The 13,802-nt window shown below is 46.0% G+C and overlaps 2 protein-coding genes and 2 non-coding genes across 9 annotated transcripts in view; 1 reads left to right on the top strand and 3 right to left on the bottom strand.

The window, feature by feature from the left end:
- Positions 1–13,802, bottom strand: part of ST3GAL6 (ST3 beta-galactoside alpha-2,3-sialyltransferase 6) — a 101,975-nt gene that overhangs the window by 86,141 nt on the left and 2,032 nt on the right. Inside the window, exon 2 of one of the 6 annotated variants that reach the window (XM_086883019.1) lies at positions 526–662. The exons of the other annotated variants lie outside the window; for them this stretch is intronic. The gene's annotated coding sequence lies outside the window, so the exon portion shown is untranslated. The remainder of the gene's footprint in view (positions 1–525; positions 663–13,802) is intronic. 6 annotated transcript variants of the gene reach the window in all.
- CPOX (coproporphyrinogen oxidase) lies at positions 3,047–11,500 on the top strand. Its single transcript, XM_023942117.2, has 7 exons — positions 3,047–3,452; positions 3,544–3,687; positions 4,393–4,503; positions 4,900–5,041; positions 7,108–7,326; positions 8,967–9,071; positions 10,970–11,500. The coding sequence occupies exons 1-7, from the start codon at positions 3,047–3,049 to the stop codon at positions 11,055–11,057; spliced, it is 1,215 nt and encodes a 404-aa protein (XP_023797885.2). The 3' UTR covers positions 11,058–11,500.
- TRNAD-GUC (transfer RNA aspartic acid (anticodon GUC)) lies at positions 11,893–11,964 on the bottom strand. The gene has a single exon. It is a non-coding gene; the product is annotated as a tRNA-Asp (tRNA).
- On the bottom strand, positions 12,238–12,311 carry TRNAI-AAU (transfer RNA isoleucine (anticodon AAU)). Its single transcript has one exon. It is a non-coding gene; the product is annotated as a tRNA-Ile (tRNA).

Raw genomic sequence — 13,802 nt, 5'->3', positions numbered from 1 at the left:
ACCCAGGGAAAACGAGGAAAGAGGTTTTTTCTAACTGCAGCTGGACGAGGAAGGCCTTGCACAACCTCATCCAGCCTGGGAACGGTGAGCCCCTGGGGTTGGACTAGAGACCTCCAGAGGTCCCATGCAGCTGAATTACCAGATGTTATCAATCAAAGATTGCATTAAACCTAGTACAGAAAAAAATCCACCAACAACATTAAATCAGCAGGAACGTGTTTTACATGACTTGGCCCCCACATTTATTAGTTTTTAATAGTGTCTAAAAAAAACCCTACTGAAAGAGCAGAGCTTTACTACAGTAAAGGGCTTGGAAGGGCTCTACCATCTTAGGGGTTTTGTCTGCTCTAAGCAGCCCTTTCCACAATTCTTTATCCAGGGCTGTCAGTGATAGCTCAGTTTCTTCTTGAATTGTATCTACTGGATGTATCTAAATGTTTCCATGATAAACAGTGTGCATTATGCACTTTCAAGCTATTTACAAGCGACAGATCTCTCTTAATACATTCCCTCCTTCACTCCCACCTCCGCGGGGCTGGGTTTCTTTGCTCGTCAGGGATCATGTTCTCCAGCTGATGGCAGAAGAGAGCCGAGCTCAGAAGAGAGACAAGCTCAGAGATCTTCAGTTCCTCGTGCAGTTTTCAGCAGCTTCACAGCATCCTCTGCTGCCAAAGACCAGAACCAGATAAATGAGAACATGGAATGCTTCCGAGCAAACATTATAACTTTATACAGACAGACACTTCCCCCCCCCCCCCCCCCCAAATACCCTGCAGTAAAAAGAGGCAGATAATGAAGCCCAGATCCATAATAGGAATTAATCTCCACACCTTCCACAAAGCCACCATTGAAATTGATCTATGCTTGGGTACTACAAGTGCAAATCAGTTCAGAAATACCAGATTTCTGTTTCCAAGGAACAGTCCCATACCAAAGTGCAATCTCTAGGGCCTTTCGTGCTATGCAGTACCTTTCAACATCTGTCTCTACACAGACCTTCTCTTTGTTATTCTGAAATCTTATTTTCACAGAACCACTGGCTGGGTAGGTTGGAAGGGACTGCAGTGGATCATCTGGCCCAACCTCCCTGTTCAACAGGGTGATCCAGAGTTGGCAAAGGATTGCATCCAGACGGTTCTCCAGGGAGGGAGACTCCACATTCTCTCTGGGCATCCTGTTTCCATGCTTGGTCACAGTAAAGAAGTTCTTCTTCCTGTTCAGGGAAAACTTCTTGTGCATCAGTCTCTACTCAATGCCTTCTTGTTACATTGCTTGGCACCACCAAATAAAGTCCAGCACTCTCCCTTCAGTTACTCATAGACACTGATGAGGTCCCCTCTCAGAAATCTCTTCTCAAGGCTGAACAGACCCAGCTCCCTCAGCCTTTCCTCATAGGAGATACTCCAGTCCCTTAATCACTTTTGTCACCTGTTGTTTGTCCAGTGGGTGTCAGGGTAGTTAAAAGTCCCCCACCAGAATTGGGGCCTGTGACTGTGAGGCTGCTTCACGCTGGCTGTAGAAAGCCTCATCCACTTTCTCCTGCTCGGGTGGCCTGTAGCAAACATCCCCAACAGTGTTACCCCTATCAGTCTGCCCTTTATTCCTAATATTTGAGCTCTTGACATGCTTGCTGTCTACCCAAAGGCAGAGCTCGATACATTCCAAGTGTGTCTCACAGAGAGGGCAACTCCACCCCACACCTTGCTGGTCTGTCTCTCATAAACAGGGCACAGCCCTTCATGACAGCACTGCAGTCATGCAAGTTATCCCACCACATCTCAGTAATTGCAGAGATCAAGGCCCTTTCACTGCACACACATCTCTTGTTTCTCCATTATATTAGGAAAGGAAATGTGCTTCAAATTTAGAAAGAACAAGGATGTATAAGGATGTGCCCTCCAAAATCCATGTGAAATATTCCTATTGCACTAAACTAGTGGTTCCACAAAATATTCAGGTTCTAAAAACTCTTTGCTTATGAGTAGAAAACCAGAAATACCATACACAGAAGAGCAATTCCACATGGCTCACAGAACAGTTCAGTAAAATACAACTTTATCCCTATTCCAGCAATGCCTGGCCCTGTACAAGCCATTACTCACAAAACGACTCTGCAGCCTCATGTAATTGCATCAACAATACCAGTTATGTGTAAGCAGTATGCAGAGATGTTTTACAGGCACAAGGACAGCACAGCCCCCTCTCCCAAAGCTCCACCAGGCAAGGTGTGGCACTTGAGTGCTGCATCCATCAATGCCTCTCCCTGTCACAGTATCAACACGCAATGGGTAGCCCAGATCCAGATGGGAGGGTTATGGGATGCTTGCACTCTCTCACAGCACCCAGTATGGATGGGATTTCTTGTACATACATGTATGAGACAGCTGTGTGCCAGTGGCATTCTGGCCTGTTTCAGAAATAGAAAATCACTAGGGAAGAGATTTTTCCTCTGCACTCAGCACTGGTGAGGCCACATCTGAAATACTGTGTCCAGTTCAGGGCTCCTCAGTTCAGTAAGGCCATTGAGGTGCTGGAGCAGGTCCAAGGAAGAAAAATGGAGCTGATGAAGGGTCTGGAGCATAAGGGTTACGAGGAGCGGCTGAGGGAGCTGGGGCTATTAAGCCTGAAGAAAAGGAGGCTCGGGGTGACCTTATCACTCTCTACAACTACCTAACAGGAGCTTGTAGCCAGGTGGGGACCACTCTCTTCTGGGCAACCAGCGACATAACGAGAAGACACAGCGTAAAGCCTTGCCAGGGAAAGTTTAGGTAGATTTTACTTGAAGAATTTCTTCACAGAAAGGGTGATTAGACATTGGGTTGGACCGCCCAGGGAGGTGGTGGAGTCACTGTCCCTGGAGGTGTTTAAAGACTGGAAGTGCCAGTGGTCTAGCTGACAACGCGGTGACAGATGACAGGCCCGACTGGATGATGTCAGAGGCGCTTTCCCCCGATTCCGGGCGTAGACACACGTTCACACCCGGCGCGGCCCCCGCCCCGCCCCAGCCCGGCCCGGCCCCGCTGGCACTGCGGCGCCGGTGCCGGTCATGGCGGCGGCAGCAGCGCGCCTGTTCCGCGGGGCCGCCCGCGGCCCGCCCGCCCTCGCCTTTGCCCGGCCGCTGGGCACTGCGCCGCCGGGGCCGGCGGGCCGGGGGGCGCAGAGGGCCGCGCTGGCGGCCGCGGGGGCTTTGGGCGGGCTGGGGCTGGCGCTGGGGCTGTGGCGGCGGCAAGCCGCGTTGGCGGCGGCCCGGGAGGACGAGGAGGAGAAGGAGCTGCGGCAGCGGTTCATGGCGCCGCCGGTGAGCGGGCTGCGGGAGCTGCGGCGGCGGCGGCGAGAGCTGCGGAGCCGCATGGAGCTGCTCATCATGGAGACGCAGGCGGAGGTGTGTCGTGCCCTGGCCGCCCTGGACCCCGGAGCCTCCTTCTCCGTTGATAGCTGGGAAAGGAAGGAAGGTACGGGGGAGCCGCGGGGGAGACCGCGGACACCGGCACCCCGGGCTCGGTCATCCCTCGGTGACCCTGACCTGGAGCCTGGCGTTGGCAGGCGGAGGCGGTATCAGCTGCGTGCTGCAGGATGGCGAGGTCTTCGAGAAGGCGGGTGTGAATGTGTCCGTCGTGTCCGGGCTCCTGTCCGAGGAGGCAGCGCGGCAGATGCGGAGCAGGGGGAAGTCTCTGAAGGCCAAGGACGGTAAGGCGTCTAGCGCGCATTGGGATAGGGAACCGGGACCTGTTCACCTGAGTATTCCCGTGCAGGTACTCTGAAAGCAACTTGGCCTTTGAGCAGAACATGAGGAAGGCCAGACTGATTACAGCTCAAAGGTTTTAATTTGTATCATAGTAATTTCTAATCAGCAAGCCTGACAGGTGGACTTCTATATCCGTAGAAAGCCAGGTACGGGAGTGCTTCTCCCTCTGTCTTGTTGCTATAAGGAATGTATTGTAGGCACAGGTGGCTTCTCAATAATGACACTGTAGCGCAACAGTGAAACAGTGCAGGAATTATGTACCAAAGAGCTGGAGGAAGAAAACCAGCAACACCCGAAGGTTAAAGAAGACTCAATGCACGTTTGTGTAGCAAAGGGTAATTGTGAGGATTGGGGGTGGTAGAAAGCCTTAGCAGTGCCTTATGTTTTGAGTGGTCTTCATCTAGTGGGTTCTTCAAAGTGTCATCACATTTTAGAACAAATACCAAAGAAAGAGTTGAGCTAGGTACACAGAAGTGTATGGATGAGAAGTAACTTGCCCACTGATTAATAATTATGGTGAACCCAGCAAGAGACATTTTCCTGTTGTGGCTTGCAGCCTAAGGGAAAATAGTGATGTTCCTTAAATAGTAACAAAATTATATCTATTGGAAAAGTGAAGGGCTTTCTCTGTGCTTCTTTTTGTCTAGGGAAGCTGCCTTTTTGCGCCATGGGTGTGAGCTCTGTCATCCATCCAAAGAATCCTCATGTTCCAACCATGCACTTCAACTACAGATACTTTGAAATTGAAGAAGCAGATGGTAAGGATCATAATCCAATGAGGAATGTAGGAAATGTCTGACTGCCCAAAGCAAGTGTGAATACCTAGCTGGGGTAAGAGATCAAGAACCAGTACGAGTTTGCTCCCAGCTATGTCAAGAGACACCAGCCCATCTTGTGAAACTGCTGTCTTACAGTTAGGGTCAGTGGTCCAAAATGGTTTTAACTATGTTGAAGTTTGTTTCATCTTTTCCTGAAGTCACTGATCGTCATCCTACCTTGTAGTAAAATCTTTCACTACTGAAGTTTAGGGACACCACTGAAAAATTATTTTGTTTTGTATTGTAAAAGTAGTTGTTTGTTCTTGGTGAACCACTAACAAGAAGTTGCTGTTCAGAAGTTTAAAAGAAAAATGTTGCTGTTTTCCTCTGCTCTAGGAACTAAACAGTGGTGGTTTGGTGGTGGGACTGACCTCACTCCAACTTACTTGAATGAAGAGGACGCTGTTCATTTTCACAAGACTCTGAAAGAAGCCTGTGACAAGCATGATCTGAAGTTGTATCCCAAGTACAAGAAATGGTGCGTGGGGGAAGGGGTACTTGGGGGGGAGCAGAAAGCAGCACGGGATGTTGGCAGTTAAGGGTATGTGAGGAACTCTAGGTTCTGCTGCCTTTTGAAAAGTATCAGAAAGCCTAATGAAAATCAGGAGTGTACTGGGACAAAAGGTCGTCTAAAGAAATACCTTATTTACAGAATCCTGGATTTTTCAAATCAGAGAGCTGACAACTATGATCATAAGTCTATAGCCCAAAGAAAAACCAAGCATACTTGTCAAGATTTTGTTGCACTAGGCAACTTAAAATTCCTTTTAGCCTCTGGTGTTAAACTGGGACAAGACTTCTGCTCCATGGACTTGCACAAATTATGTTTACAGTGAACTTGTGGTAAATGTGCATGATTCAGTGTGAGCTCTTGGGCCATCATAGCAGTTCTGAAAATCCCAATTTTGTTTTTCTGCCTTCAGAAAAGGCCTTTGTGGCCTTTTTATTTTTTCCCCCCAATTTCTAGGTAAGTAAAGGACCTTACGCTTAATGTAGAAGCTTCATAATTTGATGAAGGTGCATTTTTCCTCTGGTGACACATTCACTGGGAGATCAGTAGCACATTTTCTAAGATGCAAACTTTGAATGTTCTTTCTGAGCTGAGAGATACAAGTGATGAGATCTACTCTCAAGTGGGAAGTCGCTGCTCTGTGTTTGATAATGCTATCTGCCACAAGTTGTGTAAGCAGGAAGGTGGGGGTACCCTTCTGTAAGCTATTAGCTCTTGTCTGAGGACAGGAGATAAAGTGGGTGTTACAGTTTGGGTGGCAAGAACTTTGTAGACAGACACATCTTAGAGCTTTGAGATTACAGTCTTGCTGTCTGAGGATTTTTTGCATGGTAGTTTACAGAATCTGCCTTAATGGTCATATTCTTTGCAGCCTAAGTAGGTTATCAGTGCCAGCTGCAGGGGGTAGGACATTTTTTCCCACTTTCCTAAAGATAAATGTTATTACATTTACCACATTGTCTACCTGATCTAGGTTTAAGATTTTTGTCAGGCTTATTCCCTTTTATGTTTCTGACTTGGTGTTTTTTCCTAACTCTTCCTGCTATCATAAAATAAAAAACACTGATTGTCCCAGTGAATTAAAAAATAGTGCAGATTATCTGTTACATCTCCATGTCTCTCTTGTTATGGCCATGCCATATATAATGCTTGAGAACGATTGTGGATATATGGAAAACTGGTCCTGTATGGAAAACTAGTCCTAAAGGAGGGCCAGGTTTTCTTTATGTTGATGGTGTCTGCTTCCTACTTCTCTTTGCTTTCTGCTCCATGTGAAGACTTGCATGTCCAGACAAGGCACTATAAGAAAGATAGGGCTAAGTCATTTAAGTTACAGTAATTTCACAGCTAAATACTCCCCATAAATACAAAATAGGTTAATTGGTTTTAGGATAAGCTGCCCTTACTAATTTATAAACTTAATGACTCATGAAAAGCCACTGCTATAATGACTCAATTTTAACTATTAAAAGCCTTTCTCCAAGGAAGGGTGTGGTGACAGTTGCTTTCTTATCTGGTCTTGGGGCCTTAGATTACTTTTGTTTGATGAAGAAAATTCTTTTATTTGAATAGCAGAGAGAATAATTTCTCTTCCAAGTTTGAGTTCATATGAGAGCTGTCCAAATAATTTGGGAACTACATATAATGCTGGGAATGGAATCTATCAAGAGCCCTTAGTTTTGAAAGTTTTGAAATCAGATGTGGCTGTTCTGAATAGGTAGAGGATACGGATTGGATCAACCCACATGGACACATCTGCAGTGGTGTTCAGCGACTTTCTGGTGATGTGTGGCATTACAGAGACCTTTTAACCAGAGCTTTTACTGCTAGTGACATGAGAGTGCTTTCCACGTGATGCTGCACCATCCTGGCTCTGGGCAGTCAGGGAAACAATGGGGCACCCAGCCCTGCAGAAACTGACTTGGGGTCACTATTTCACTGGTTCTGTCCTGCAGCATGTAGCCCTTTGGAGTTGTGTTCATGACTTTTGAATACTCTGGACTGTATTAGTAATCATCTGATCCTTCTTATAGGTGTGATGACTACTTCTATATTAAGCACCGTGGCGAGCGAAGAGGGATTGGAGGCATATTCTTTGATGACATGGACTCTCCCTCCAAGGAAGAAGTATTCCAGTTTGTAAAGAGTTGTGCCAAAGCTGTCGTGCCTTGTTACATTCCCATTGTGAAAAAGCACTGCCATGACTCCTTCACACCAGAGGAGAAGCTATGGCAACAGCTTCGGAGAGGACGGTGAGTACTGGAGGAACAAAAGCACCTGCAGGAGGTGGACTGTGCTGGCAAGAAAAAAATATGAGCTAGTTATTCATGGTTACAGGTTGTGTGGGCCAAAAAAGCTCACTAAGAATTTCAGAATTTTTGTGCACAGAACTAATTCTGAAATCCAACACTAGATTACTAAAGAGGGTGCAAAGAAGGCATTTCCCACTCTCCCATGTTACAACACAAGCAACCCCAAAAAAATCACTATTTCTTTCCAACTCCTTCAAAAAGCAAAAGAAGCTTCTGCTGTGTAACAGGCAAAGGAATAATGTGGGTATGCTTGGTGTCTTGAATCCTTCCCTCTCCTGCAGCCCAGAGGTACTGGATATAGAGCTGCCCTGTCACATGAGAAGCTAAGGGGTGAGGGAATGGTGCTTTCTATTAAGTAATGCAGCAAAATCCCAGAAAGTCAGGAAATAACTTGAGTACTTTCAGCTCCTTCCATACATATTTACTCCATCTGATCTTGGCATTGAAATTCCTTTAAAGGAATTGAGGATTCTTGTAAAGGAATATAGAGGGTTGGATTTTCTTCTTCTGGAGTAGTCCAAGGTTACTGTAAAAGACTTTGGAGGATGCTTGTTAATGTCTCCAGCTGTTAATGCTGCAAAAGCTTAAGTACATCAGTCAATACAGTTGTACTCTGTTCTCCATGTCCTGTGATTGTGTGAGTGTATGGAGAAATGAAATTACACATGCTTTGTGCTTAACTAGAGTCTTTAGTTTCTGCCTGTTCTGCAGAGAAATGTGCGACCGGCATGGAAAGAGTGTAAGCATTCAAGTTCAGATCACAAGCCTGCAGCTGTTGGTCACTTAAGCAAGCATCCTTAATTTGGTGGGACTATTCTTGGGAACTTTCAGGATCCAGTCTCTGGACAGGATTTAGCAAACCTTCAAAGTTTAAAAGGGGGAGTAGCTTTTCTAAGTCACAGCCAGGACCAGCTCTTGAGGTCTGTGTATTTCCTTGGGTCTGTTCGCAGGTTATAGGGCTGGATAAAGCTTTCCATTTCTGCAGATAGAAAAGAGCTTTACCCTTCCTGTATCTTTAAGTACAAACACCCTGTACTGGCTATTGAGATAATCCCTGATGAATTGTCACAGCTCTGTTCCTGGGAGTGCTGGGAGCAGAAAATGGTCTGTTTCATCACTTACAAGTCCTAGCCAGCACTCTGAAGCTTATGTGTCCTTCAGCATGGAGGATTGCACAGTAGATTTTTTTCTCTGGTTATTTTCAGTACCTTTAAGGCCCCTATGTATGTCTGACACTCCCACAAAGAAGAGAACCACCAAGGTAAACGTGGTGTCGAGCTTGCCAGCAGGGCTGAGGCTTGGGAGGAGTACAGTGCAGCACAAGAACCTGCAGACCGCTCTCCTTTGAACAGCTGGTCTGCTCTACTCTCGTAGCTGAGGTTACTGCTCCCTGTGCTCTGTGGAGTGGCAAGGTCACACGTGCATTCCTGTGCAGAAGATGCTAAAGAGCAGTTGACCCTAACTCAGCAGACTGATTTTGTTTGAAGCTTGCTAGTTGAAGAAAGCACAGTCTTTATCTACTAATAAACTCTGTTCTTTTCTGTTGTATTTCTTCATTCGCTCTTCATTCTCTGCATTAGGTATGTAGAGTTCAACTTGCTTTATGACAGAGGTACAAAGTTTGGCCTCCTGACACCAGGATCAAGAATCGAAAGCATTCTTATGTCTCTGCCACTGACTGCAAGGTAAGGGTGTGGTTATATGGGGTTGCAGTAGGCACTGTTCTTAGTAAAATACTTAATAGGATTAAATCAAAAGTCTCTCCTGGTCTCCAGTCTCTTAACAGTGGTGAGTTCATGCCTGATACAAGAACTGGACAAGTACAGTTCTCTATTCAGCAAATGCAGATGCTTCTCTGTTGTACTCACCTTGTTGCCACTAGTGTGTGGCATAGAGATTTTCTGGAAAAAAAAAAATATCATTTTTTATGCTTAGTTCCTCGTGATAGATTTCTTGTTCTCGATATTTTGTTTTTGTTTAGTAGCCCTTAGAAACCATGAGAGCTTCTGGCAGTCCTGCCAAATGTGCGGCAAGGAGCTCCATAGTTCAACTGTGTGTTGTATGAGAAAATACCTCTTTGTTTTCTACTTGAACCTGATGACTTCCTCTGACTTTTCACTGAGTAACATGATTTTCTTCTTGTTAATTTTCCCCATAAGTTTTTATTTTACAGGATTCTAGGGTTTTTTCATTGTCTGTTTTCCAGGCTGACAACTCCTACTCTTTTTCGTCTTTTGTATAGTTGCTCTTCCATACTTTTGCTATAGGCTTAAGTTTTCTGTGCCCTTTCTGAACTGGAGATAAGGAGCAGACAATGTAAGCTGCAAATCTGTATACAAGATGCAGGTGCACTGTGCTGACTCACAGTGGCATAGCAGTGTTTTAATTCATTATTCCTTTCAGAATCCTAATAATCTGTTTGCTGGTTTTGACTACTGCTCAGCATTGATGTGGCTTTTTCATAAAACTGTTATGATGCCAGGGTCTTTTCTGAGCAATAAAATTTAACCCAATCTGTATGCAACCTTTTTCTGTGTCCATCACATCAATCAACAGTGAATTTCACCTGCCATTTTATTGCTCAGTTACTTGGCTAAATACTGTTTTTACCTGTCCTTTTAGGCTTTAACCCATCTTGCTTACACTTGTGACACAAATAAATTTCAGTCATTTACTATTTATTAACACTTTCAGGTTGCTTTTGGGTATGCTGGGTAGTACAGATGCTATCATGTATTCCATGAAGTTCACCAGTGACCTCCCTCTGCTAGGAAAGCTGTCTCCTGTCCTGTAACCATGAAGGCAGTGCTGTTCTCCCCATATATCTTCATCCCACTGACAACACCTGATGTTGTGTCACTGACCTGGTGTTGTAGCATGTCCTATGTTTTGATTTAATTTCTGGGATTATCTTAGTTTGCTCTTTTTCATCAATGTAACTAGCTCACTTCCCAGCATGAATGGGTCAGTCCTTGGGGGGGAAAATGGAAGGAGGATGGACCCATCTCTCTGTGACTGCTGGCACTTTCCTTTCTCTGTCGTGCCTCTTTCAATTGCCTTTTCAATGAAAAAAAGAGATCTTTCACAACTTTTGTTTTTGAAACCAAGATTCAACAAAGACTCATAGAGCTTCCAGTCCAGATTCTGGAAAAAGATCTTGTGTCACTGTCAAAATTCTGTGGGTTCCTTTTTTTATTCATCTTCCTTGTGATGCTAGTGTGTCACAAGAGACTGCTAAAATATTTTTGCAAATAAACCTGCATGCCTTGTGGGGAATGGGGCACTGCTCTTTCCTTTCTCCTCGTCCTTCCAGCTTTTTCAAAAGTTGATAAAAAGATGAAGCTAACATTTTTCCTGTCTACCCTGTCTACCGCTTGTGATTTGTAACCATACCTGTCACTTCAGCCAAGAGTATCACCTGTATATAGTATATGTACATATGTATATATACATATATACATGTATATATACATATATATGTATATATATATGTAGCTTTGCATCCTTAGAAAAGGCAACTCCAGTCGAAACACAGCAGAAGTGGCTGCCAGCTGGCCTGTCTGAGTTTCCCCTCTCCTTACAGGTGGGAGTACATGCACAACCCACCAGAGAGCTCCAAAGAAGCAGAAATCCTGGAGGTTCTGCGAAATCCCAAAGATTGGGTGCACTGACAAGAATCATGAAGAAGATGGATTGCTTCCACTGAGCCATTCTGAGAGAACAGGAATGCCAGCAAACCAGCCCATTCAAACTGGTGTTGTGTGGTGTTTCAGTGTGTCTATTTATACCTCGTGCCTTAATTATGCTGTAGACTTGTTAGAACTTGCAATTGTGTGAACTCATTTAGATTGATGGGCTAATGTTGTCCCCCTGTTGCTGCTGCCTTGTGAAGGACTGGTGAAGACTTCACAGGGCTACTCTGCATGCTTTAGGTGACTGCAAAATGGCAAACTACTGTGATGTGTTCAGGGAAATGAAAGCATTATCTGTGCCTAAATAGCACTGCTTACCCTTATAAAACGTTGGGATGCTTAAAAACATTTTTTAAAAGAATAAAGGGAATATTTGGTATTATATTAAATCTTAAACTGTACTTTCAAGAAGCTGTGGAAAAGGTGGTACTTAGTCACATGTATTTTGGTGATGTCTTGTTGATTATAGAGGGGGGGAAAATGGTTTAAGATGTGCTGGGAGATTGTGGGTTTGGGTCCCAGTGTTACCTCGTGAGAACAGAAGGATGGCTGTCCTTTTGAGGATAAAATCGGCACTGAGCATCTGTGCTGCGATCACGGCAGCAAAACAGTGCTGCTCGGGCCGGCTCCATTGCCAAGGAGGTCGACGGTGGATCAGCACGCTGCTTGGTGTTGCCCTAAGGCATCCACCTCTGCCTTCACGCTCCTCCCAGCTTTGGACCGATTGTTGTGTTTCTCAGCACGAACTTCTTCGAGAACCCGATAGGGAAAAGCAAATTTCCCCCCGCTCGAGGGAAAAAAAGAGCAGCTCCGTCTCCCCGTCGGGGAATCGAACCCCGGTCTCCCGCGTGACAGGCGGGGATACTAACCACTATACTAACGAGGAGTTGGATGGAGGCGCGCTCTCTCCCCGCCGCCCCGTGCTGCCGCCTCAGCTGCCGCGGGTTCCTGCCGTGCGGCTGGCGGCTGCTGCGGCCCCGGGTCCGGGCAGGGCAGGGAGAGGCTCGCACCCACTGTCCCTCCCCGACCGCCCAAGTCTAGCTTCCTGTCGGAGGGTACCGCGTTCCTTTCCGTGTTACCCCTCCGCCCCAAAAACAAATAAAGTGATATTCCGCTCAATCAGCGATCTCCTTATGTCCAAAGGGAAAAGAAAAGGAAGTGGCCCGTACGGGGATCGAACCCGCGACCTTGGCGTTATTAGCACCACGCTCTAACCAACTGAGCTAACCGGCCAACTTGGCCAAAGCAGGACAAGGGCGGCCACCCGAGGGACTCCCAAGGACCTGCGGCAGCCGCAGCCGCTCTGCAGCATTACTGCCCTCGCTCCTCGTAGACACCGCCTCGACGAGCTGTTTCATGGAGCAGGGGTAGAGCAACAAGGGCACTCACTAACCGGGCTGATGAGAATTCCTAAAACATTGAGACTTTGAGATCTTTCGTTTTGCCACGCTTCGCAGCAACCATTCCCGACCCTTCTCCCTCGCCATCCTTCCGGCCACGCCGCGGACAGGGGTGCGATGGGAAGAAAATGAAGCAGGAATGCTCCCCGGCGATAAGAGGCAAGGCTATCTCCTTGTCGGGGACTGGAACCCCGGTGATCCAGGCGGGGATACTCACCACTCTATGAACGAGGAGCGAGGCGAGAGCTCCGCTCTCCACGGGGACCTCCAAGAGCCGCCAGCGGGACCCCCGCCCGCCCCTGGCGCCGATGCCGCTCCCAGCGCCGGGACACGAGGAACGGGGAACCCTTCCCCCGGTCATGGCTCATTTGGGTGACTTGTGAAATCAAGGCATTGATCAGAAAAATGCAGAAAATACTTCAGAATTAAATACCTCTGAGTCAGTGAAAAAATTGTAAAGAAAGAGGACATAATCAAATTCCCAGACCTTTTCTTCACAACCTGTCAGTATGAGTGCTAAATTGAGCTTCTCTCCTTTGTTGTTTCATTTGCCACTAACACGACCTTTCATTAAATACATCAATAAAAAACATATTAGGAAGCCAAAAATAAGGTAATACCTGCATAGAGAAGCATATATGAATGACAGTACAAGAGCTTCCTCAATCCTGGGCAGCATTTAACACAGACATTCATTCCCACATACCGCAGAAAAAGATCCCAAAGCTACCGCTAAAGCAATGACCGATACACGATGTGAGGAGACTGTCACAGATCATGGGTAAGAAAACACGGAGTAAGGAAGGAAAAGGACAGGAGACATCTGACTGAAAAAAAGGCAGAAAAACCCAAATGTGCATGGAGATGAAAGAAGCAGAAAGCCCCAAAATAAGGGGGCTTTTTAGAATTGAGACTTCTAAATTGAAAAGGCATCATTTACCAGTGACATCCTGGGCCTACAAAAAATATGAGCAGTCCAAAAAAATATAATTATTTTATTAGCTGCAGAACTGGAAGAATCTGCAAAAAGTCACATACCTAAACTAACAACCCTGACATGGTCACAATTCAACAGGTGCTGTTTTCTTAAGCAGCAGCATTCGATCACTAACACTGTTGGACTCCACGACTGTCTCTATCAGTCCTCAGTAAGTCGAAAAAAACACTTTAGGAAACAGGACTGAATCAAGAAAATCACTCCAGAGGCAAGATGAAGAGTGGCTGTTGTAAGCAGGAATATGGATTTTAAACTCTGTCTCATGCTTTCTCAAAAACCCACTTCTGATGGATTTTGTTAGAATTTCAAGCTCAAGAAGCATCATGA

The sequence above is a fragment of the Cyanistes caeruleus genome, chromosome 3 (genome assembly GCF_971803275.1).
Source record: "Cyanistes caeruleus chromosome 3, bCyaCae1.hap1.1, whole genome shotgun sequence".
NCBI classification, from domain to species: domain Eukaryota; kingdom Metazoa; phylum Chordata; class Aves; order Passeriformes; family Paridae; genus Cyanistes; species Cyanistes caeruleus.
The sequence above is the reverse complement of the archived record's forward strand: the minus strand, read 5'-3'. Positions and strand labels throughout refer to the sequence as shown.